The following is a 26068-nucleotide window of genomic DNA, read 5'->3' on the forward strand; positions in this document are numbered from 1 at the left end:
ATCCTCTAGATGAAATACCTAAAGGGATGCCCCTTGAAAAAAAAACTTACAACAACATCTACCCAACAGGAACAACAATTTGGAATTTAAGAAGAAGATCATCGATCACTTACAGTAGCATTTATATAGAATCTCGGCAATGGTCAGAGAACCTTACTGTGGAGGATACTATTCAAGGGATCCCCCTTTGGCCTCCCTAAATTCCTGCAATGAGTTAAAGATCTGGCTAGTGAACAAAGGTCTCCTCCGGCTTGCAGACATTTGCTCTTGGGACAACAAAGGGAATTGGGCAGGATGGACTTTTCTAGGGGTCCCAGAACCTCTTCACGCTCAAAAAAACTTGTTGTATACAGCTCTCTCTAGCCTGGCCCCTGTCCACCGCTCTCATCTAAGGACAAATGGGGGTGGGAAGAACAAGAATTTACATAACAGCTCAATGTTTCTCCTCTTTACAATCTACTCATGCCCCTTCACTGACACCGAAGCTCTGAAAATTAGTTTGGTCCCCCTTTAGCCTACCAAAGGTGAATTTCTTCACATGGTTGCTCATGCATAGAAAGGCACTAACAGGCAAAAATTTGAACAAAAGAGGGTTCCACGGCCCCTTTAGATGCTGCTTATGCAACTCTGCAGCTGAAACCTCTGATCACTTACTGGTTGACTGCGATTTCACATAAGCAGTCTGGAATTTGGTCCTTCATGGTCTTAGTGCTCCCTCCCCCTCCCATACATCTGTCGTTTCTCTTTACATCTCCTGGTCAGACCAAAATCCTGAGAAAAAAGCTAAAAACGCAGTCTGGAACAACATCTGGCAAGCTATTCCAAAATGCCTTTGGTGGAAAGTGTGGTTGGCTAGAAACGACTGTGTTTTCAACAACAGGCTTCCGAATTCAGTGGTAGTGGCGGCCAAAGTGAAAGCCCTCTTGCTGGAAATTGCAGGTAAATCAGCTCCCGCCTCCTCTTTACCTTCAGAAGCTTCTACGTGGCTGGGATCCTGCTCGACAGGAGAGAGGAACGATTCAGTCAGCAAACCGTTGAATGCTCCTTCTTGGCGCTTGCGACTCACTGAAGGTGACTTTCACACGTGGTGGCAGGGGACCTCAAAAGCCACGATATTCTTTGATGGAGCGTCCAAGGGGAACCCAGGAACTGCAGGTGCAGGGGGTTTGATTCTTTCCCTGGATAGATTGAGTGAAATCGGCTTCAGTTGGGGTCTAGGCACTAGCTCGAACAATCAAGCAGAGAGTTACAGTCTCTTAAAAGCTTGTTAGATTGTGAAGGAGCTAGGTTATAAAATAATTCAATTTTCGGAGACTCAGAGATTCTAATTAAACTTTTAAATTCCGAAGATCATTTTTGTAATCCTGCATTAAACAAAACTATGCAACGAATCCGAAACACTTTGAAAGATTTTGACAGAGTTGACTCTTACCACATTCTGTGGGATTTAAACAAGCAAGCAGACTCTCTGGCAAATAAAGGCTGTCTGTTGCACCAAGGAAACCTTAGTCTCAATGGAGGACCCTGCTCGCTTCACCCTCTTCCTTAACCAAGCTACAACAGACAGATTTGTAGTCATTGGCCTCAACACTCAGATTGAGCGTTGTATTCAGAATTTAGAAATAAAACCCAGACACAGAGGAGATCTTCATTTCAGTGCTCTGGAGAGATGTTAAGCTTCCAGCCATTTGCACTGCACAAACCTCTAGCCATCAACCTCTCTCTCCCTCTAGAGACCATTTCTGCCTCTTTCCCTCCCCCCCATCGTGCCTCTCCTCCCTATCAGTGTCACTCAGGAACGCCAAGCATTAAAAAAAGGAACAACAAGCAGTCACAACCAACAGAAGGAACATCAAGTAGAAGGAACAACAAAACAACAGAAGGAACATCAAGCAGAAGGAACAACACAATAACAAAAGGAACAACAAGCAGAAGGAACAACCACAACCAACAAAAGGAACAACGAGTAGAAGGAACAAACACAACAAAAGAAGGAACAACACAACAACAAAAGGAACAACAAGCAGAAGGAATAACCTCAGCAACGATGAAGGAACAACAAGCAGAAGGAACAACACAACAACAGAAGGTACAACCAACAGAAGGAACAACAAGCCAACAGAAGGAACAACCAAAAAAGGAACAACAAGCAGAAGGAACGACCACAGCGACAGAAGGAACAACAAGCAGCCCAAGGGGAAAAAGAAGGAAGCAAACCAAATGGAGTTCAAGACAAGAAGAATAAGCCCTCTTAGGAGTAGTCAGTCTACAAACCATGAAAAAATACCAGAGAATCAATGTTATGTAAATTTGCTTTACTAGTAGGACAATATGTTAGACAATATTCAAGAATAGCTACAGAAATCTATGAATTTTTTAATACAAGCACAAGAGAAGGGACTGCGTTCCCAACACATTCTCATGGCTTAGTTTCCACTTATGCTACAGTTGATTGTATTAGGAGCTTGCTCCACCACAACTTTTGGTAATATACCCCCTATCTGATCTTGTTAAAAAAAAAGGGGTTCAATATCATCACAAGGAGGTATCTTGTTTCAGTGTTATTACAGTGCAAAAGATACAGTTTCGATGCCATATTAGTGTGATGACAGTTCGTTGATATCACAGTCATAAGGAATATCTCAATATGCTCGACTAGAAGGAACCAATGATATCACGTGGAAGGACTCGGTGACATCTCAGAAGTAATGTCTCGGTAATATGACAGTGAGGAGGTCTCACAATAAAGGAGACCTCGGTGTGAAGACAATGGTAAGATCTCGGTGGTGACAATGTCTCGATGCTAAGAGGGTCAAAGTGGAAGAGGAGTCAAGAAGAAGGTTGACTGTCAAGAGAACTTGTGTCTTGGTCTTGGAGTGGAAAATAGGTCAAGGGTCTTGGTCTTGGTATTCATCAATTGGAATCTCTATAAGAAGAATTTGTGCGGGTTTTCCTCTCAAAGAGTGAGAGTTTTTGGCCCTGGCTCATAGCCTACATTCTGTGTCTCTTGTCTATTTATGTTCATGCATTGGTAGTTGTTTGGTGAAGAAGAAAATTAAACTTAAGTGAAGAAGATCCTAATATAAAGTTGTAAAAAGCACTCACAAGCAGTTACTAATTAAAAGAGAAATCACCTAATCATGATGCCTTAGATTTCTCAACAACTGGGACCTTCAACTTCATGGTGAGATTCTTCTTCTTCCCTATCAACTTCTTCTTCAAATACTAGAAGTTATTCATCATCAGAGTCAATGGGAAGTTCCTTTGACTTCTTGAATGCAATATTTTCATCAAATATGACATCTCGACTGAATTCTATACAATGTCATTTCATGTAGATTCTATAGGCCTTAGAGGAGTTGTTGTAGCCAACAAATGTTCCTCTCATGCCTGATGGATCCAACTTCTTTCTTTTATCCTTCAGTATATGAATATATACAAGACAACCAAAGATTCAGAGATGGTCTACAATTGGTTTCTTCCCAGTGAATACTTCTTCCAAAGTTATGTTATCTAGTGACTTGTGGGGAATTCGATTTTGAATATATACAGTTGTCTTAGTGGCTTCTCCCCACAAAAGTTTTGGTAGATCTTGATCATGCAACATTAATTTTTCACTTTCTTTAATGGATCAGATCTTTCATTCTACAAATCCATTTGTTCGAGATTGTATGGGACTATCAACTCCCTCTTAATCCCAGACTCCTTACAAAAAGATATAATTTCCTTGGATGTATACTCTCCTCCATTATCAGACCTTAGTATCTTGATTTTCCTTTCTGTAAGGTTCTCAACTTCAGCTTTGAATTCTTGAAATTTTGTAAATACTTCATCCTTGGATTTCATCAAGTAAACCCAAGTTTTCCTTGAATGATCATCTATAAATGTGACATAATATAGATGACCTCCAAGTGATTTAGGAGTCATAGGACCACAAACATCGGAATGAATAAGATCCAAGATTTCTTTTGACTGTGAAGCATTGCTTCCAAATGGTCTCTTGGTATTCTTACCCAATGCACATCCTTTGCATACTCCTTCATGATCTTCTTTCAATTCAGGGATTCCTTCTACTATAGAACTTAGAGTTGGAAGGATTTTGAAATGAAGATGGCCAAATCTTCTATGCCAGAGTTCACATGGGTTGATTTCAATGTGAACCAAAGCTTGTGCAAGAGGAGATACTACAACTCTAGCATTCTCTATGTTTGAGTTCTTACTCCATACTACAACTCTTCCATCAATGAAAGCTACTCTATCACCCTTATCTTCTAAACTTGAAATAGAAAGTAAGTTCTTATGCAAACCTGGAACAAATAGGATGTTGTTGAGATGAATGTTGCTTCCATTTTCTAGCTCTATAGAGGTTGATCCAATTCCTCTTACATGATAGCTTTTATTATCTCCAAGTTCCACTGAGTAAGAATATTTTCCCTTTGATAATGTCTTCAGTTGTTTGTGATGACCATTCATGTGTCTAGATGCACCACTATAGATTACCCAAATGTTTTCATCTTGGAATAAGAATATTTTGTGCTTCATTGATGCCTTTCTTGAGATAGCTCGCTACCTTTGAACACGCGTTGAAGAGCTTCCTTAATGTAGTAGAGATCTTCATAATGCCCTTAGCCAACCTTAGCTTTGATACCATGTTGAGAAATATATAGGGCAATGATTATCGTGATTTCTCTTTACTTGATAACTGGTTGTGGCGTCCTTTTATGTATTAGCTTTGTTATTTATTATTATATGTGTGTATCATCAAACAACTACCAAAAACAAGAAGAATAAGAACACAAAATATAGGTTGAAAGTCAAGGCCAAAACCATTCCACTTGAGAGGAAAACCCGCAAATCCTTCTCTTCCTTGTAGATTCTTCAATTGACAAATTCCAAGACCTTAAGATTGACTCCAATACCCTCCAAGACCAAGACCAACCTCTCTGGGTGATGTGCTGTCCTTGATCTAGCCAAACCCAATCAAATCTCTTCTAGTAGCACCTCTTCGATCTCCAACTACAAAATTCTATCCTCCACTGCAAATCTGAAATTTCGGCCCCCTTAGCAGTTGTTGTTGCCACACATGTGAGCTTCGATCTACCTTTTGAGCCCTTTGACTTGACTTCGCTTGCCTTTCCCTCACTTCTGGAGCTTGAGGATGACCCTTGGTGACCTTCACTTGACCTACTTGCCTTCTTTTCTCCAAGATCGAACTTGTAGATAGAAACCCTAGATTTGTTGCAGAAACCCTAGTCTCCTTAGCACATGTGAGAGAGAAATAGCCCAAACAAAGATCTTCTTCATCCTCTTCCTTCTTCATTGCCTTCTTCTTCCTTCTTCTTCGCTAGAATGAGAGATGAGTGAATGTGTCTCAAGGAGGACGAGTTCCCTCCTATATATAGGCTCTTCAAGGTGGATGTGGCTCTTCCTTTTAGGCCGACTTGCTAGTTGCCAGGCCAACTTGGTCTTGGAGGGTATCTAGACACTTTTTAAGACAAAAATAATTTTCTTTACAAGTTACAATGTGCCTGATGGGGTCTTCAACTTATGACAATGACTCTTTTGACTTCTTGACTTAGGACAAATCCTAGAAGCACTCAATGGGGGTTTGGCCTATAAAATAAAAGACCTTGAGCATGGGACCCATGCTCCAATAATAATAATAATGATTTTCTTTCATTTTACACTTTACAAAAATCAAAAGTACATTTCATCTTTATGAAGACCGAACCTAGTTACACATTTTTCAAAAGTACTACATTAGCATAGCCTCATCCCAACTAATGTCAAGAAGAAGATTAAACACGAGCCACCAAAGGGTCAAGGTATGACTACTAATGCTTCATCATCTAATAAATGGATTTTACACTCATATTGTTGAAAAATGCATCAAGAAATTCTCAATTTGATTTTGTCTTGATTAAATTAAGAAAATTCGAATTTCCACATCAACAAAGAACTTATATGCAGTTAAATTGTGTGACATGGTTTATGCCACCCAGTCTACTTAGTAAATTCGAGTTGGATGAGTTAGAGTTTAGTTAAGCATGCGTGATTGCTAATTTGTAGAAATCAAGGTCAGTTATCTAAAGTTGTTTTCAATTAAACTAGTTCTAATTGTTGGAGGAACTAGTGGAGGGTCAGTTGTGCAGTGGGACTTTAGTCAAACTCAGTGATCATCCAGTTAACTGATCAATCAACCCAAAATAGCTAGTGCATGTAGAGAATTCAAGTTCCCCAGGCTTGGTGGAGATTCCAAGGCAGTGTAACATCAGTTGTAGACTAGTCTTGAGTGTACAGGTGTTGCATGCAGTCAGATGATCAGCCTAAGGAATTGCACAATCCATTTTGGAGAAATTCCTAAATAATAGGGGCCTAATTTCTCAAGGAACAACGCAAGGAAATAAGAGCTCAAGCAGAGGCAAAATTGACTAAGTCTAGGTCATAGCTTCTCAGTGAGCATAGAGATAGGTTATGCACTTGCAGGTTGTGCTCAGTTGAGCAAAGCAATTATAATACATCTATATTCATCAGATTAATGCAAGTAGGCATTGGGGTTTTTAGCAGATTTCTTTCCCCAGGAAAAATACTATTTGCATGTGTGTGATTTCTTATTGCATGTCTGAGATTTTTGTTCTAAATTGTGAATTAATGTCCACAGAGCAGTAGAGTAGGTTTGTGTCTTGTGATTTTGATTAAAACTTCATGAGCAGTTGCAAATCTACATCATAATTTCTACATGGTATCAGAGCAGGATTCACATTAGAGCAGAAATTTCGAAGTTGTTTCTCAGGAGGTTTGAATTTGGAGTTCAATGCAGCAGGATCTCTTCAGAGTTGAGAAGATGGCCTTCAATGGACTAAGGCTAGAGTATGCCTTGGAAGGCACCTCTAATTTTGTTGCATGGAAGGATCGCATGGAGGCGATATTAGATGACAATGGATTGCTATAATACATCAAGACAGATGTTGCAAAACCACTGGAATTTGATGCCCAGAACCTTGCTCAGTGGAAGAAAGATGTAGCCAAGGTAAGGAGAATAATCTTGGAGGGAGTACGAGATCACATTGTCTCAAATCTCCATGGAAAAAAACTTCGTTCGCAATGTGGAAAGCATTGACATAATTATTTAAGAATAATAGTGACCACAGGAAGCTGACGCTCAAGGATAAACTTCGAAGTATCAAGATGCAAAAGAATGACACTATTTGCAGTATCTGAGCAAGTTCACACAATGTCGTGATGAACTTGGCGAGGTTGGTGTAAATGTTCCTGAAGAAGACTTGGTAAGCCTAGCCCTTTTGGGCCTTCCCAAGAGTTGGCATAGCTATCAAGATTCGATGAACGGGAGGGAGAAACTATTGAATTGGGAATGCTTATGGTCTGATTTAGTACAGGAGTAAATAAGGCGGAATACCAGAGATGGGACTTCATCCAAGGGCGAGGATGAAGAAAAATTTGCATTGGCTAGAAAGGAAAAGAAAGGAAAAGGGAAGAAATATCAATCCAAACCAGAATCCAACCAAGGGGGCAAGAAGAAAGATTTGTCAAAAATTAAATGCTTCCATTGTCATGAATTCGGGCACTATGCCACGAAGTGTCCACACAAAAAGGCAAGCAAGAAGACCTCAGGAGGAGCAGTAGAAAGCCTTGGCTTCACAATTCAAGCTTGACTTTACCCTTATCACATGCATGACCAACACAGTGATGGGGAGCATGTGGTACTTGGACTCAGGTGCATCATTCCACATGACATGGTGTAGAGACTTTTTCAATGACCTGGAAGAAAAAGATTTGTAGATGCACATTGAGATGGGGATGACAAAAGATATAGTGCGATCAGGATTGGTATAGTCACCTTTTAGAGGGAGTCAGGCTCCCCCCTCAGGCTCAAGGATGTCATGTTCGTTCCAAGCCTAAAGAAAAATCTCATCTCTATTGCAGTTTTGGAAGACCGTGGTTATGATGTGATCTTCAACAAAGGAAAGGAATTCTTGAGACACATAGCCACGGGACAGGTGAAGTAGATCGGGTTCGTGTGAAGAACTTGTATAAGCTAGATGTGGAAGATTGTGTTACATTAAGCACTAAGGCGGAGAAGGTGCAGAGTCGTGATGTTGGTGAACTTTGGCATAGAAGACTTGGCCATTTGCATCATGGCGCCCATACGATTATTTAGCAAATAACCACAGGCCTCCCCAAAGGAGCACTTGAACAACAAGATATATGCAAAGGATGTACCACAGGGAAGTACACAAAATCCACATTCCATGATCGGGACAACAAAGCACATGCAGTCCTAGAAAGGATCCACTATAATGTTTGTGGACCTTTCTTGACAGCCTCCACTGGCAAGCACAAATATTTTGTCATTTTTATTAATCACTTCTCACGTAAGTGTTGGATCTTCATGCGGAAGAAAGATGAGACATTCTACAAGTTTGTAGAATTCAAGGCACTAATGGAGAAAGAAACTGGCAAGAAGGTGAAGACTCTCAGGAGCGATAATGGAGGTGAGTACGTGTCGAATGAATTTAATTTTTTGTGCGAAGGAAGGCATTCGACAAGAGTTGACATCACCCCACAACCCATAACGGAATAGCGTGGCCAAGAGGAAGAACCATAGCGTTGTGGGAGCAACGAGGGCGATGTTGCATTACCAAGGCCTACCTCTACATTTGTGGTTGAGGCATGCACCACAACAATCTATTTGTAGAACCAGAGTCCTCATAGGATTATGGGCATGATTACACCGGATGAGGCTTTCTCGGGGAGAAAGCCAGATGTGTCGCACTTCAGGATTTTTGGAGCCTTCGTTTACTGACATGTCTCCAAAGAATCAAGGAAGAAGCTAGAGCTAATAGCATAATAGGGGGTATTAAACTCCCCACAACTATCGTTTGTACTTTCCATCCTTCAGAATGACAATTGCGCGAAGGGATGTAAAATTTGATGAGGAGAAAGCGATGTTGTGCTCTCTTTAGAGGGAGCTTCAAATCCCACAAGAAGAGGAGCTTTTAGTTCCAAAGAGGAGCCTCAAGAAGTTGTGGAGCAGCCACAAATTGAGGAGCAAAGAGCGGAGAAAACCACTTAAGCAGAACCATCCAGAGAAAGCAGGAAAAGAACCACGGAAGTTGAGAGACTTGTGCAGGATGCGAGGTAGAATGTGGGTGCTCCTTCAAATCAGTGTAGGCACAGAAGGTCACCTCATCAGTACACTGGCTACATGGCTCTAACGATAAAGCTGGTAGAGGTTGAATCATCCTCTTTCGAGGAAGTAGTAGAAAAACTTGTATGGGTTGATGCAATGGTGGAGGAATACGAATCCATTGTAAAGAATATTGTTTGGGAAGTGGTCCCAAGACCAATAAATAAATCAGTTGTGGGTTCATGATGGATCTTCAAGGTAAAGTAGGCAACAAACGAAAGCATAGAGAAGGCCAAATTTGTGGCCAAGGGGTACTCTCAAGTTGAAGGGATTGACTATGAGGAGACCTTTTCTCCTGTAGCAAGGTACTCATCCATTAAATCAATTCTTGCTCTGGCTGCGCAGATGGGGTGGAAGATCCACCAGATGGATGTAAAAACAACATTCCTCAATGGAGTTATTGAGGAGGACATGTACATCAAGAAACTAAGAGGATTTGAAACTTCTGATCGAGAGTCTCATGTGTGTAGACTCAAGTGAGCATTGTAGGTCTCAAACAAGCACCTCGTGCTTGGTAAACCAGGATCGATAACTATCTCACTGGTTTGGGCTTCATCAAAAGTGAAGCAAATACAAACCTCTATCATATCTTGGTAGAAGGTAAATTATTGATTATTGTCTTATATGTTGATGATTTGATTTTAACTGGTGATGAATAGTTGATCAAATCTTGCAAGGAGGACCTTGCAAGAGAATTTGAAATGAAGGACATGGGTCTCATGCACTACTTCTCGGATTGCAAGTATGGCAAGGCGATGGGGAATGGTATGTCTCTCAAGGCAAGTATGCAAATGAGATATTGTAGAGATCTCACATGAAGAGTTTCAAACCCATGGAGACACCTCTAACAACCAACTGGAGGAAGGAGGATGCCACTTCAGGTGAGGAAGTGGATGCTACCATTTATCGACAGCTAGTGGGTTCATTGATGTATCTTGTGAACACACGAACAAATATGTGTGATGCAGTAAACTAGCTGAGCCAAGCTATGGTTAGGCCAACCAAATTATTTTCGAAGGAGTCTAAGCATGTTTTACGGTACCTCAGAGGCACTACCTAGTTTGGACTATGGTACAGACAGATAGAGGGAGTGAATTTGTGTGGCTTCACAGATGTAGATTGGGCGGTGAGTCCATCAGACTGAAACAATACATCAGGTGGTATTTTTAGTGTTGGGTCTGTAGTTGTTTCCTGTTACAACAGGAAGCAAATATCTATGGCACTCAGCTCGGCAAAAGAAGAATACATAGTTGCAAGTCAAGCAGCATGTGAGGAGATCTAGATGAAAAAGATACTTGTTGGATTGTTTGATCAGATGATGGATCCAACAATGATCTACTGTGATAATCAGAGTTGCATCAAGCTCTATGAGAATCTCAGATTTCACGATCAATCCAAGCATATAGATATTCGGTATCACCATTTGCGAGATTGTGTGCAAAGGTGGATAATGTTGTTGCAATACATTCCAATAGAGGAACAAGATGTTGACATTTTGATGAAGGTCTTGTCAAAAGAGAAGTTCAAGTTCCACATGTGAAAGATAGCGATGGTTGATAATCCTTTCTTGCTGAGAGGGAGTGTTGAAAAATGTAGCAAGAAATTTTCAATTTGATTTTTCCTTGATTAAATTGAGAAAATTCGAATTTCCACATCAACAGATAACTTGGATGCAGTTAACTTGTGTGACATGGCTTGTGTCACCCAGTTTACTTAGTAAATTCAAGTTGGAGGAGTTAGAGTTCAGTTAAGCATGTGTGATTACTAATTTGTAGCAATCAAGGTCAGTTATCTAAGGTTGTTTTCAGTTAAACTAGTTCTAATTGTTGGAGGAACTAGTGGAGGGTCAGTTGTGTAGTGGGACTTCAGTCAAACTCAGTGATTATCCAGTTAACTAGTCAATCAACTCAAAATAACTAGTGCATGTAGAGAATTAGAGTTCCTTGGGCTTGGTGGAGATTCCAGGCAGTGTAACATCAATTGTAGACTAGTCTTGAGTGTACAGGTTTGCATGCAGTTAGATGATCAACCTAAGGAATTGCGCAATCCATTTTGGAGAAATTCCTAAATGACAGGTGCCTAATTTCTCAAGGAACAACATAAGGAAATAGCAACTCAAGTAGAGGCAGAAATTGACTAAGTCTAGGTCAGAGCTTCTCAGTGAGCAAAGATATAAGTTATGCACTTGCAGGTTGTGTTCAGTTGAATAAAGAAATCGTAATACATCTATATTCACCAGATTAATGCAAGCAGACATTGGGGCTTTTAGCAGATTGTTTTCCTTAGGAAAAATACTATTTGCATGTGTGTGATTTCTTATTGCATGTCTGAGATTTTAGTTCTAAATTGTGAATTAATGTCCATAGAGCAGTAGAGTAGGTTTATGTGTTGTGATTTTGATTAAAACTTCATGAGTAGTTGCAAATCTACATCATAATTTCTACACATATGCCTCTAATCATTTGGTTGCATCAGATCCATTGTTCCAAACATCCCAATTTTATCGCAATAAAATTGTGAAATTGTGATTATTTTGCTTAGTCAATGTTTGCCAATTTTTACTGATATTTTGGTGGCATCTTAAATTTGTCAATGTTTGTTAATTTTTATAATATTTCGGTTTTTCAAACCCTTGCCAATTTTATCCCAATGCCAATGTTTGCAACATTGATCAAGGCGTCCCTTTTTTTCTTTTGTACCTCGCACTAGTCCTACTACAACTTATCCACCACCTCTTTTTGAGGGAGATCTTCAAAACGATTTTACACACTGTTTGGATCAAATTTCAAATTTTGATTTAAAAGTCCATCAACAATCCATTGTAGAACTAGATCACCTGCTATACAGGGTAGCACATCATACTTTATAGAAAGCAAGTAAACTAGTTGTATGAAGAACAAGTTTATTTCAAGAAAACCTTTTTCCATAAACACATGTTTTCATATATTTTCAATGTGGATATACTCAATAATATGTTGAATCAGTACTTACTGAATAAGAAATTTAGTTACACATCCAACAGGTGCCTACACTTGACATTTAAGCCAATAAAATGATAGGTCAAAAATATAATTAAAAAATTAGCTTTCTTCTTTTCCATCCAAACATATTTAACATTAGGGATGACATTATCAACTTGAATCTTAGTGGTTCTTATGAAGTTGATTTTGTTAGTATATATTTTTATTTTGAGACCCATGTTTTACCTCAAAATTCCACCAATGCATTGTATCTTGAGGGGATGGGGGGGAGTGGGTGTGTTTCTTCCCATTAGGTTTCCTCTCTTTATCTCACTTTTGTCATATTGTGTCTTGCATATGTTGTTTCATGAGTACCTAACATGACTGAGAATAGTCAAGACTCATTTGCTATGCACAATCCCCAATTGTGTGTGATATTTCTGCTTAGCAATATTTCTAAGGGAAATATCAATCTTGCCCATTTTTGTCTTATTTCATGTTTGCACTTAGGAGATGTGGGTTTAGAGGTCCCACATGAATTTTGGGATTAAGTGGGGGGCCAAACATTAGGAATGAAGGGAAATATTGTGGCTCTAGTGGAGCGTGGGGGCCACCCCATGGAGAATTACGGACCACATGTGGAGTACGCTCTCATTGGAGAGAAGTTGGTGGGGTAAAGTCGAGTAGGGCACTCATTTTGGTCATTCATTCATCTATTCTGAAACTTGCCTTTGACATAGAACACTTGAGCAGAAGCCAAGTTTGCAAGTGTTTTTTAGCACACGAGTGTCTCTGAGCGGAGATCTCAACCCTTGCTTCGGTGAACTTCTAGTACTAGCCCAAGGAGGGAGTTCGACTTAGTCCCAAATCGTACAGTAGGGACGTCGAGTTCCAGCAATAGAGGGAGTAGCAGTAGGGAGGCCGAGTTACATCAACGGGGAAAGTAGCATTAGGGAGGTCGAGTTACAGCAGTAGGGAAAGTAACAGCTGGGAGGTCGAGTTACAACAGCAGGGAGGCCGGGTTACAACAACAGGGAAAGTTGTAGCAGCGCAGGGATTGCGCAGTGCTTGGAGGAGACTCACTTGGGAGTTGAGGAGTGAAGGGAGTTAGGGGCTAAAACTTGAGGTGGAGTTCGGGGAAGTATTGTGGGGATTTTATAGCATTTTAGCGGAGCAACAAACATGACATCTGCTACAAGCTACATCTTTTACTTGTGGAGGAGAGTCGAGCATTTGGGGTCAATTTTGGAGCGTCAAAACTAGGACAAACCCTTTCTAGGTTTTTTTGGGTTTTTGACAAGGACCTCAAAAATAATTTGGCAGAATTTTCTGGGTAGATTTGAGGGGTCAAACAGGGGTCCCGATTCAGCCAGCAGCTAGAGGAGCTAGGGGAAATAGGGTTGAATTTCCAAAGTCAAGCATTGGCCAATTCCTTTGTGGGTTATTCTGGGTATTTGGTGGAGAGGTTGGGATTAATTTCCCAAAATTTTCTGAGCACCGGAGAGGGCCCTAGCAGCAGATCCATTTAGCCAACAGCGTATTTCTGGGTAGTTCAGCGCAGAGTCAGGAGATAGAGTAGTAACATATTTGAGGGGAAATTCTTATTATTCATTTGGGCTTAGCTAGCTTGCCTTGAGCAAGCCCAGGTGCACTCTTTCCAGCACCTCATTGTACCCTCTTATTTATTAATAAAATGGCTCAGCAACACAGTTTTTGGCTTTAAAATGGTGTTCTGATGCTTGAGTATTTTTCTGTGTGTTTTTGGTTATGTTTGCTTTGTTTATCATTGTATATTTCCATTAGGAATATTACAATGGTATCAAAGCCATAATATTGGCTCAGCCTATGGGAAAGATTAGAATCAAACAACATGGTAACCTTGAATGAGGTGACTAGGATACAACAAATGATGATTGATGTGGGGTCAAAGTTTATTCATTCCACAGTTGAGAATTTGGACATGATTGCAACTGATGTGGAGTTATTGGGAGCAAACTGGAGGGCATACCAATCACTGGGTCATGGCATGCAGGCATCCCTCTCTTTTTGGGAATTATGTGAACTAAAGGGCATGCACAAACCAATGGAGATTGAATGGGATTTTGTAGGGATTATGAGGAGTATTAAGGAACAAGATGAAAGAGTAGTTGAAGGGGCCATGGTTGGCAAGGGGACAGTTGAGCATACACCCATTGTTGAGGTATTCATTGATGAGGTATCCGAAGTTGTGACCGAGTTCTCAGGTGATAACAATGCACCACAGATTGATGAGTTGTTGAAAGATAGATCCATCGTTGTTGAGGATCCGATAGGTACAGGGGCATCCAGATCTATGACAAAGTTGTTAGACGACAGTCACCTACATTGATTGGTGAGCACATCATACATGTTGGGTTGTCTATGGAGGAACAGTTGCAGGCTCATGTCGAGCTCATGGAGGAGGTGCAACCATCCTTTGGGCTAGCCATTGATGAGGGGCAGCATAGAGGCCACGCGTTGGGATTCCAGCACAACTCACTTCAGAGGTGCACTGACAGGATCTACCGTGTTATCATTCCACCCTATGCATTGGATTGAGAGAGGAGGAGTTGTCTAGGCCTACCATAGGGGATGACCAGGTTAGCAGCACTGTTGGGTCACCTTTGCCCATTGGAGAGAGAGAGACATAGCTACCTAGTCAGATCTCATGCGTTGACCTATGTAGCGGGATGAGACGATTGGAGTTGCATAGGGTGCAACATCCGCATGTTGGGGTTGTTCTATGTGTAGGCGTTTGTGCATTCAATCCCTCTCTTTGGGTTGGATGGCGAGATATTATGAGTTGGTACCTTATGGAGTGGGTTATGGAGATGGTGGTGGACCTGGGTGTAGCTCAGCAGGAGCTTCTAGGCACTGGGGATACCGAAAGCTCAGACTGGCATTGGGATCCGGGTGGGACTACCTATCATTTCCTAGGTATGTCGGTTGACTACAACCTGGATGGTATAGTTGACCTAGCAGCAGCACAAAGGACACAGAGAAGCAAAGCAGTGGTGGCATCACTGCTGACACATAGGGAGATTCACTTCTCAGATCCCTCAAGGGGGATTTGGAGAGAAGATCCATTCATTAGCAAGTATAGTGATGTAATGGTGGAGGTGATGATACGGATCAGGTGTGGCCCGACACGTAGAGATACTGCTCTAGGCCATCACATCCAGGGATGTGTGGGAGCATCTAGCATTGAGCAGTGGACTACCGGTGGACATGGAGGTGTATGGTGGAGTACCGTAGCATGTTGGATTGCGTTGCAGAGTAGGGGTGTCTTACATCACATTGAGTACACACGGGGAGTGACTGGTGCCTTGACACAGACAGGGCACGGGACAATATAGGGTGGTATAATGGTAATCGGGGATATCGTGTGGTGTACAGAGACAATTCTCCGCCTAATTTATCAACAGATCCGAACAGAGAGAGGGGCACCCATAGGGTTATTCTTCAATACCCCGACAGATTCTTGATCCTACCCTTGGGGACCTTCCCACCCATGACTCTCCAGTTGAGACGTTTGGTGGAGGCACGGGCTAACGGATGCAGGCTTAGGGACGGCTTGGTTTATTGTCGAGGTAGCATAGGTTCCACTCCTGGGCTCACACAGGGGGAGTCGATTGCGAGGGAACTATATGATGCACTTCAAGTGAGACAGTCTGAGGTGTCACAGGAGCTTGAGGGATGATGGATGGTAGACTTCGTCTACAGGAGGGCACCCATACTCCGAGCAGTATCCAGATGTATCGTCAAGAGTTGGGATAGCAGACTACACTGCGTGGTTTGGCAGGAGCAGGGCAGGTTGGCTTGCGCGGGACAGACTCTTGATACCTGGGGTCCACCCATGGGATACATACAGGGATCAAAGATGAGGGCCAGATGGGTTCTAGCAAGTAGCAACGCTACGCAACGACATTCTGCGAGGAGTGGGAGTTATGAGATCCCAGTATGGTTGGGGGATCTAGGGATCCAGTTAGCGGATGGATCACTCCCCTTGGTGATGAGCAGGGTCATGGCAGAGGGTGATCCAGTTCACCTTGGGCTTGACACATGGGGGATCACTGAGACCTCCACTGCATGGCAAGGCAGACTTATCTTGTTGTTGCTTAGGGTCAAGATTGGCAGTAGAGGTGTAGATATCGACATCATGGAGATGCCCAAACAGGATGAGCTTGGCTCTCACATATTTTTTGCCACTAGGCCTCAGGAGAGGAGGATACAATATGCACATAGTGGGTAGTATGAGCATGTTGCACTGTCAGTTATGACTAGAGAGTCGTAGTGGCAACATGGCAGTGTCCTTTCGCGATCAAAACGGGATCTCAACAAGGCTTGACAGTTCAACCACATTCAGGGATGTGCTAATTTCTATAGGGGAAGATTGTACAGGTCTTCCACTGGGTTTTAGTTGCACGAAGAGTAGTTTACCCCCTATAGATTCATTGATGACTTGGGTCAATACGCTAGTATGGAAGGATGATTGGCATGTAAGGGTTTTGGCGGTCATTGGCACTACTCAATGGCAGGCACTAGGAATTAGGAGCGATGAGCCTCCAATCTGGTTGTGGGATCCAGGGATCCATTGGGTTAGAGGACTACCTTGTTTTGGGAGGATCATGGGGATGACAGAGACATGATTGCACCTCCTCTGGATGATAGGTTAGAGACCATCAAGATTTTCACTACGGGGCGAGCATGGCCATTCTCGTTATTATTTTGACAAGAGTCTAGGCGTGCATCGTAGATGGTAACCTTAGCGGTATGCGCTGGCGGGATAGACCTATGTGTAGTGGAGTTTTCCCTTATTGGGTGTGTAGTGAAGGTTTACCAGAGTGGATGACTTTGCAGGAGCACGAGTTGGTCACAATTATGACCAGGTCGGGGCAAGATCCACTTGATGGACTCACTTTGAGAGTAGTTTGGGACACGGGAGCTATATGGCTGAGAAGTTGGGTTGCGGAGTGGGGAGAGTGGGTTCCCACAGGAGGTCACCCAGATTTGCCATTGGGACACCTTTATGACAGGTCAGCACAGGGACCGAGAGTGGCTCAATGGAAAAATTGGGACTCCGGTATTGCTCATAGTGGTAATTGGGTCAGCATGGAGAGAGCACTTGTTTTGTAGTTGCTTGAGGACAAGCAACGTTTTTGTGGGGAGGACTGTGACATTCCTGCTTAGCAATATTGCTAAGGGAAATATCAATCTTGCCCAATTTTGTCCTATTTCATGTTTGCACTTAGGAGATGTGGGTTTAGAGGTCCCACATAAATTTTGGGATTAAGTGGGGGCCCAAACATTAGGAAGGAAGGGAAATATTGTGGCTCTAGTAGAGTGTGGGGGCCACCCCATGGAGAATTGTGGCCCACATGTGGAGTACGCTCTCATTGGAGCGAAGTTGGGGGGGGGAAGTCGATCTGGGTATGGGCATCTTGGAGGCTCTTTGATAAATATAGCAAGAGACACTCATTTCGGTCATTCATTCATCTATTATGAAAATTGTCTTTGACATAGCACACTTGAGCAGAAGCCAAGTCTGCAAGAGTTGTTTAGGACATGAGTGTCTCCGAGCAGAGATCTCAACCCTTACTTCGGTGGACTTCGAGAGTTAGCCCAAGGAGGGAGTTCGACTTAGTCCCAAATCGTATCAACAACAGGGAGGCCAAGTTCCAGAAGCAGAGAGAGTAGCATCATGGAGATCGAGTTACAGCAACAGGAAGGCTGAGTTACAGTAGTAGGGAAAGTTGTAGTAGCGCAGGGATTGCGTAGTGCTTGGAGGAGGCCCACTTGGGAGTTGAGGAGTGAAGGGAGTTCAGGGATGAAACTTGAGGTGGAGTCCAGGGAAGTGTTGTGGGAGCTTTTCTAGCATTTTAGCGGAGCAACAAACACAACATCTGCTACAAGCTAATCTTTTGCTTGTGGAGGAGGGTCAAGCATTTGGGGTCAATTTTGGAGTGTCAAAACTAGGACAAACCCTTTCTAGGTTTTTGTGGGTTTTTGACAAGCACCTCAAAAATTAATTTGGCTAAATTTTCCAGGCAAATTTGAGGGTCAAACAGGGGTCCCGATTCAGCCCGCAATTAGAGGAGCCAGGGGAAATAGGGCCGAATTTCCGAAGCCAAACATTGGCCAATTCCTTCGTGGGTTATTCTGGGTATTTGGTGGAGAGGTTGGGATTAATTTCCTAGAATTTTATGAGCACCAGAGAGGGCCCTAGCAGCAGATCCATTCAGCCAACAGTGTATTTCTGGGCAGTTCAGTGTAGAGCTAGGAGATAGAGCAACAACCCAGGGGAACTTCCTATTATTCATTTGAGCTTAGCTAGCTTGTCATGAGAAAACCCAGGTGCACTCTTTCCAACACCTCATTGTACCCTCTTATTTATTAATCAAATGGCTCAACAACGCAATTTCTGGCTTTAAAATGGTGTTCTGATTCTTGAGTATTTTTTCTATGTTTTTGGTTATGTTTGCTTTGTTTATCATCGTATATTTCCATTAGGAATATTACATTGTGCTTGGGGGGAAGGTGTTGTTAGTACATGCACATTATGGACCTCATCATGACCTCACTTAGTTCATTGACCCTCTTCCACACATTAGATCCAAATGAACAACTTTCTTCACTACTAAACATTCCGTATCATTTGGGAACATTTCATGTTTTTGGTATTGTTTATTTTTAGTAGGGTGCCACCTAAGATGACATGTGATAGTGACATGGCCATTTCCCCTCTCCATAATTGTACATTCACTCATGAATAAGCTCTCCATTAATGAATGTGCAACCACCTTATCCACAACCTTATCCATGCACTTAGTTTGACTTTCAGTTCTATTTTTGGAGATTGCATGCTAGTTGTTGAGTTAGTTACTATATATATGAGTTAACATTTTAGTTCTAAAGGATAATTGACTCCTCATAACTTGAATTAAACATATTATTAGATTCTTATGCTATTGGAGGGTCTCCCAGTCTATTTTTGGCATACTAGCTATTATAGAAAATCCTATTCTAATATACAAATGCACAAGTGAACTCCAACTTAGTTCGAGTTACTTTTCTCTCTTGGAGAGTTATTTATTGTATTCGTGTTTAGCGACAATAATATAAAACATGTTAAGAAATATTTCAAATTTGTCTCTTGAGCTACTTGGTCTTTTTTAGTGCAATTTCATTCATTCTTTTTCTTGTTATGTAATCACTAGTGTAGTATTCCATACACAACTAGATCTTGTGCTTGTGCTTAAAATCCAACACTTGAAACCTTATCATTTTTGGGGCATTTTCACATATTTTTTAATCCTTGAATTGCACATAAGGTAATCATTTGGGTCAAAGACTTCAACCATTGAGAAGTTTCCATGTCCAAAAAAGACCATAGGTTGTATTCTCCAGATTGAGTTAGTTAGGCTAAACTAATCCTAGGTGAGATCCTTCTGACCATGTCAACGATAGTTTTAGGATTAGTTAAGGGAATCCCCTCTTGGATTTGGATTTTTCCAAGCTAAAAGGGGAGTGAGTAATTTGGTGATAGGTAATGACTACTTGATAATATCCTTGTGCTTTTCCCTTGAGTGAGGTTAGGGATTTTCATTTAGGAATTGTTTGAGCAATAACAAAACTCATTTTTCATTTTTCTTCTTTGAGTGGATTATGGAGCAATTTTTTCACCAAGATTTTTGGCATTTGCATTGACTGCTAGGGAACCTAGGAGCAAGCTAGGGAATAACATCATCAACCTACCTCTAGGAAAGGAATATTGCAAGCTTTCATAGCTGATTTCATCCTTGAAGGGACTTAAAGCATATTACCGATTTTTTTAATAAGGTTGTTAAGGTCCTAACAACCTTGTTAGATGGACACATAAAGGGTAGGAACCCATGGTCACCTTGTCCCATGCCCCCACTATTTCGGCCCAACATGCTCTAACAGTATCCCCCAGCAACTCCAATTTATGTCTAATGCCTAATATGGAGTCAAATGGGTGAAGGTGTTCTTAAATTGTTTGTTGTCTTACCTAAATACAATGCAAATTTCTAGCATCGGATGTTAGTAGCCAAAACAACTAAAAAATATGGCATGTAACATATCGATTTTGGTCTACTAAATGTATCGTAACCAAATATATGATTTATCAGTTAATTCTTGGTTAAAAAGTTATGGATGAAAATAACTTGCTTTCCCATATAACAAACTGTAAAGTCCGCGTAAAAACACCGGGACAACAACCTATTTTATTTTATCGACCAATCCACTGTGTGAGAAACACCTCTACGGAGTTATCCTAAAGTGTGGAATGGTTAGAGGGTTATTATAGAGGTTTTGGATCTTAACCTCTATTAAATGTTGTCTAAAAATGCAATTTCCAGCTAGCTGGAAATTGACTTTTAGACTCATGGGTTATGTTTATTAACCTAGAAATTTTCAAAAAATTATTTAATGATTTAAACAATTGGAAAATGAAGGAAAAACAACTCTAATATAAAAAAATGACGAGATCACCAAGGTGAAGCTATTAAGGGGCATGGCATGGTCCAACCAATAAAATAGATAGAAACTCAAACTGACAAGACACATGTCTAGGATACCTAATACAAGGCCTCACATGGTTTTACATGGCTTTAACTTATGACCTCGGGCTTACAATGGGTGATGAATGATGCACTAAAAAATATATGTACCCCCACTGGTAGAGGGGTAATACAGCACACAATTGTACCACCATTTAGAGTGACTTTCAATGGGTAAAACACATTTTTCAAACTCTTCATTGAAGTCAAACTTTTAGAAACCAACTTTAAAACTAGTAGTAAACTTATTTTCATTTTTCTCTTTTGAGTGCATTGTGAAGCAATTTTTACTCTAGGATTTTTGGCACTTGTGCCATAAGACCAAGGGCATCTTGAACCAAGCTAGGGAAAAACATCATCAACATGCATCACTAGGGAAAAACTACTATAAGTTTTCATAATTTATTGAGCCTTGAAGGGAGTTAGAGCACACATTGGAACCACCATTTAGAGTTAATTTGAATGGCTAGGACAAATTTTCCAAACTCTTCACCCAAAGAAAAGTTTTGAAAATCAGACATCATTCCTAGACCTAAATCTTAGGACTTATATTTTCCCTAGCAAGGGAACCTAGGGAAGAATTTTCAAAGATGTTTAAATTTGCAAAATATGAAATTTGAATGGAAAATATTTATATAAAAATGTGTCTCCAATATTATTTGCCATGTCTTTGCTTAGAAAACTCCAGTCTTTGTAGTCATGAGGGGTACCCCCATTTTAGATGTTTGGTGGTGGCCCCTCTAGACCTCACACGAAGAAAGTAAAAAGTCGGGGTGTTTTCTAGCATCTCATGCTTGACATATTCATAGCTTGACTCTAATAGATCCCAACAAAGTGATCCCTTTAGAGCTCATGAACCACATAGACCATTAAGCATTACTAAGGTGGCATTGCCACATGTTCCCTTAACAACAACAGAATGGCACAAGCCAAATTAAATGAAAAAAGAATGTTGAAAATTTTGGGTGAAGGTAATCTGGGGCCAAGGATGTGCTACAATGGTGGTATCTTAAACCAAAACAAGATTTGTACCTAGTCAAGTTTGGTGACATTAACAACCCTTTCCAAGTATAACTATAACAATGACACAACCACTAGACATTGTGCATGCCTAAAATTTAGGTAAAGGTAATGTGGTGCTAATGGGTGCTTCAATGGTGGTATCTTTAGCCAAAAAAAGTCTTATACTGAGTCGAGTTTGGTGACATGGACACGACCCTTGCCAAGTCTAGTGTTGTGACATTGGCAGAACCCTTGGAAATAGATGAAGTAATACTAATCCAATCTAGGTACTATAATCCTTACATTATTGGCTATGTAAGTATGTTGTAGTCTAAATGTGCTACAAATTGGCTCTTTTCCAGCAACTAAAAATAAAGAGAACCCCACATTTTTGGCCTCAAATCTAGCAAGATTCACTTTGGATTGATGGAATTGCATATATTGAATGTTAACATTGCACAATACAGTTGCAGCATGGGTATTCAACAGTGTTGAACCCATTTCTGTATTGAAAACAACAATTTCATCAAACTAAAATTGTGATATAAGAAGAGTGTCTAACTAGATTCCAGGGATGGAAAACCAGAAAAAGCCTAAAACGTAGAATGATTAGCCTTCTAAAAGTATATTTAAACCATCCTCCCAATTTGTTCCAACATAAAACTATACATTTGTGCGTAATGTATCGACATATTTCCTTTGATAGCAAAGGAAAGTCAATTAAGTTCAATCAGACCACCTCTAAGACTTCTGCGACATTTCAAATTTTCTTGTACAAAAGGAAGCAAACAATAATAAAATGTTGTGTTTATCTAAGTTACACTTGTTTACTTTTCACACTAGTGAAATGCATCTTGTTTAAAGGGAGAGACTATGATACTTTGTTCAGTGTACAATGGGAAAAATTACGTAAACATGACTCCTCTGCTTTAACGTGGTCCTTCATCTGTTGGGGCACACCAACCAAGAATTGAACTTAGGTCATCATGGTAGGTAAGTACTCTCACTTCCCACTACAAAGACAACAAATGTTGTGTGTTGATAAATAATTGGTAAAAGAAGTCGAGGAAGATGACAGAAGGGTATTAAATAAAGAGGAAGGAAACACTTAATAAATAAAGTCAAAATGATTAAAGGGCATTAAATAAACACAAACTTGATCTACATGACGCAATTGGTAAAAGCTGCCAAGGGAGAATGCAGTCAAGGAGTATGATTGAGTGTGTTAAAAAATAGAGCCTTAATCTATAACAGATCATTACTACACGGGAGATTGAAGAATCAAAAGACCTATCAGAAAATTTATGCATGGGCTCTAGAGGATCATAGTTGTATGGAATAGAAGATTAGGAGCTATAATGACTTCTTCTCTTAGAAGGAATTCCATCATTAATGGAGACAATAGCATCAAGCATTTCAGCAGGACAATCCATATGAGATTTATAACAGGGACCTATAAGGGATATGCTTGGAAACATCAAAAAAATTGCGGATAAGAGAGTGCTTGCTTAAATTCAAGAAAATTTGTCTCTTCCAAGACCACCATTCACTGGGTTTGCTTGAGGTTCAATTCCCTTCGGGTCCTCTAGCTTGACTATGCCTTGCAAGCTCCGTTCCCCATAAGGGAAGCATAATTATTCAATGGAATGTAAGTGCCCCACCAAAAACCCTGGTTTGATATTTTGGAGTGGACTTACATTTACTGAGAAATTTAAGGTCCAGAAAGAAGTTTGCATGCTTCTTCACATGAAGGAATTCCATCGTTAGCAAATGGATATCTAGATCTCTAATCAGTGGAGCCCAAAGTTTAAGACAAACATATTTTAATGAAATAATTTTTGGTGGCCCTTTACACATCTCTCATGGCTAAGATTCTTGACTGAGAATAGCACCATGACTGGTTTGTTCTCACCAGCTAATGCTCAAATACCTGGAAGTAAACAGACTGAATATATTTTGCGATCGCGAATAAGTTGACTAGTATTACTTTAATTGGTGAAAGGAGCTGTAAATAGATTGTTACCTGCATATGCCTGTGAAGCACTAATTTCAGATCTTAAAAAGTATGAAACCTTTTATTATGAATAAGTTTTTTCACTTTAAAGCCAATGATATGCTGACATTACATAATTCTTTGCATTCCCAGACTTTTATGTGGAAGTTCTATTATATTAATTGGCAATAAACTGGGTGTAAAACTGCCTTTTGGCCATCAAAAGCAGATCAGAACCAACTGCCGATGATTAATGGGCCTCTAAGCACCAAATTTTCTTCTTCTTCTTCTCTCTCTCTCTCTCTGTAACAAAATTCATTTCAATGTTTATGGCTTAAGTTATCAGTGCCAAATGAGAAATTGCAATTATGTAGGTCACTATTTGTGTAAAGCCCACAGATTCCATCTACACAAACAATTATTGCACAAAAGCAAATATCGGAGTCTAGCACTTGGTAATATTGTAATAAATATGACAGCAATAGCCCAGAAGACCTTCAACCCTGCAAAGAACCACATATCCATGAAGAAATACATGTCAAATGGAATGCTTTAAGCCTTCCTCAACTAGTTCGATACAATGAGTCAGGACTGCCATCACTGGCATTAGCAGAGATACTGTCAACGATCCAAACTCACTGTCATCATTTACATTTTCTGCTAGAATTCCTGACACAAGTACTCGCAGAGGAAGAAGCCATTCTGATTGTACCTTTCTGAGGCATGAATTTGACAACACTCCAGTATAATTTGTTTTCTCTGCAACCAAAATACAAATGCAAGTACGCATGTATCTCAACCTCCACTCCAATGGGATGCACATACAGAGAGTACAGAACATTCTTTATTATTCTCATTATTGCCTTCATTAAAAAAAATAGCACTTACATAACATTGTTTTCATTCTAATTTTCTACATAACCTATGCCCATAGAAATATGACTTCAAAAATATCTATTGCTTTGAATAATAAACAGTCAAAATGTATTTCTTCCCACATATGCAATGTGTAAATGCGAATGCTACAAGGGATACAACCAAAATTACAAAATTGGTATGACAAATTCAGAAGATAAACACAGCCATCACAAATCTTGCCCCAGATGTAAATAAAAAATACAAAATAAGAAAGGAATATCCTGACTAAATTCTGATCTCAGAGTACTAAAATAATTGTATCTAGGTTTCAAAAACAATGATCAATCATAACCTTCAAAGTTCATTTGCTCCAATTCAAAAATATTAGTAAATGCAAACACAGCAAATCAAAAAGGAACATCCTGGCTGATTCCTGATCCTAGTGTACCGAAATAAAATGTCTAGGTATGAAACGGCAGTTGACACAGAAGCAGGAAGGAAAATATCTAGGTTTCAAACAGTGACCAATTATAACCTTATAAGTGCATTTGTTCCTGTTACCCACCACCTGTGGGTAGTGTATATAGGAGAATTTTTTCTCCTAGATGGTCCTCAGCCGACAACCAGCATCCCCTTGCAGCCACCACATAGCGCGATGTGCCATTATCTTTGCCACTTAAGCCAGCCATGTGGTCCCTCCCCCACTTGTTATGATTGTATGTTTGAAGGTGGGCCTCCCAACCCCGAAGGTATGGCTTTTCATTAATATAATTGAGTAATTTTCCTTACTTGTCATGGGCACTTTTGGGCATGGATTGGTGGGGGGATTCGGCGGAAGAGTAGGTTAGGTCTATATTTTTGTCTCCACTACTTGATTTCGTAGTTACCTTTGTATCCTAGTCCTGTGGAATCTCCTTTACTGGTTATTAGCTTTAGGGTTGGCACTACATGGGAAACCCCAATTTTGGTTGCGTGGTCCCGTTTCCCGACACCATATACATCACTGCCTTCCACTCATTTTAGCCCCTTTCATCTCTTTTCCCATCTGGGTCTACATGTGTCCACTTTGTTCACATAGGCTTAGCCTCCCCCTTCCCTGTCCACACCTTGCGTCGGGCTTGGAATAATGCCCTGGAGGTTGATACAGCTAAAAAGAAAAGAAAAAGCATAATTTGACCACTCCCAACAAGAAATGTACCACAAAATGCAACAGATAGCCAGAACATACAAATTTAGCACGTCGGAAAAAGCCAAACATGAGCTCCACCCCTTATCCATGGCCATCACCCTGGTTCCTTTGGGTCCTAGATGAGCCCCTCCATCATTATGGAATCCATGATTGTCCCAACCCCTGGTGGGTGATGAACCGCCCCACCTTAAGGGAGGTATCCACTGCTATATACTACACATCATGCTCTCATCCCTTGGAGCCTCGAGCAGTGATGAT

General features: G+C 40.7%; 1 protein-coding gene across 4 annotated transcripts in view; it reads right to left on the reverse strand.

Annotated features, from left to right (window-relative positions):
* Nucleotides 1-26068, reverse strand: part of ALF4 (aberrant root formation protein) — a 357551-nt gene that overhangs the window by 10441 nt on the left and 321042 nt on the right. For 3 of the 4 annotated variants that reach the window (XM_089460646.1, XM_089460647.1, XM_089460645.1), the window contains one exon: nt 23818-24522. The exons of the other annotated variant lie outside the window; for it this stretch is intronic. In XM_089460646.1, coding sequence (XP_089316772.1) covers nt 24302-24522 — 221 coding nt within the window. In that variant the 3' untranslated portion in view covers nt 23818-24301. Of the gene's footprint in view, nt 1-23817; nt 24523-26068 lie in introns of those variants that run through there. 4 annotated transcript variants of the gene reach the window in all.

Source organism: Pinus tabuliformis, chromosome 7 (genome assembly GCF_031772625.1).
Source record: "Pinus tabuliformis cultivar Carrire ecotype Pingquan chromosome 7, CPIR1, whole genome shotgun sequence".
NCBI lineage: Eukaryota > Viridiplantae > Streptophyta > Pinopsida > Pinales > Pinaceae > Pinus > Pinus tabuliformis.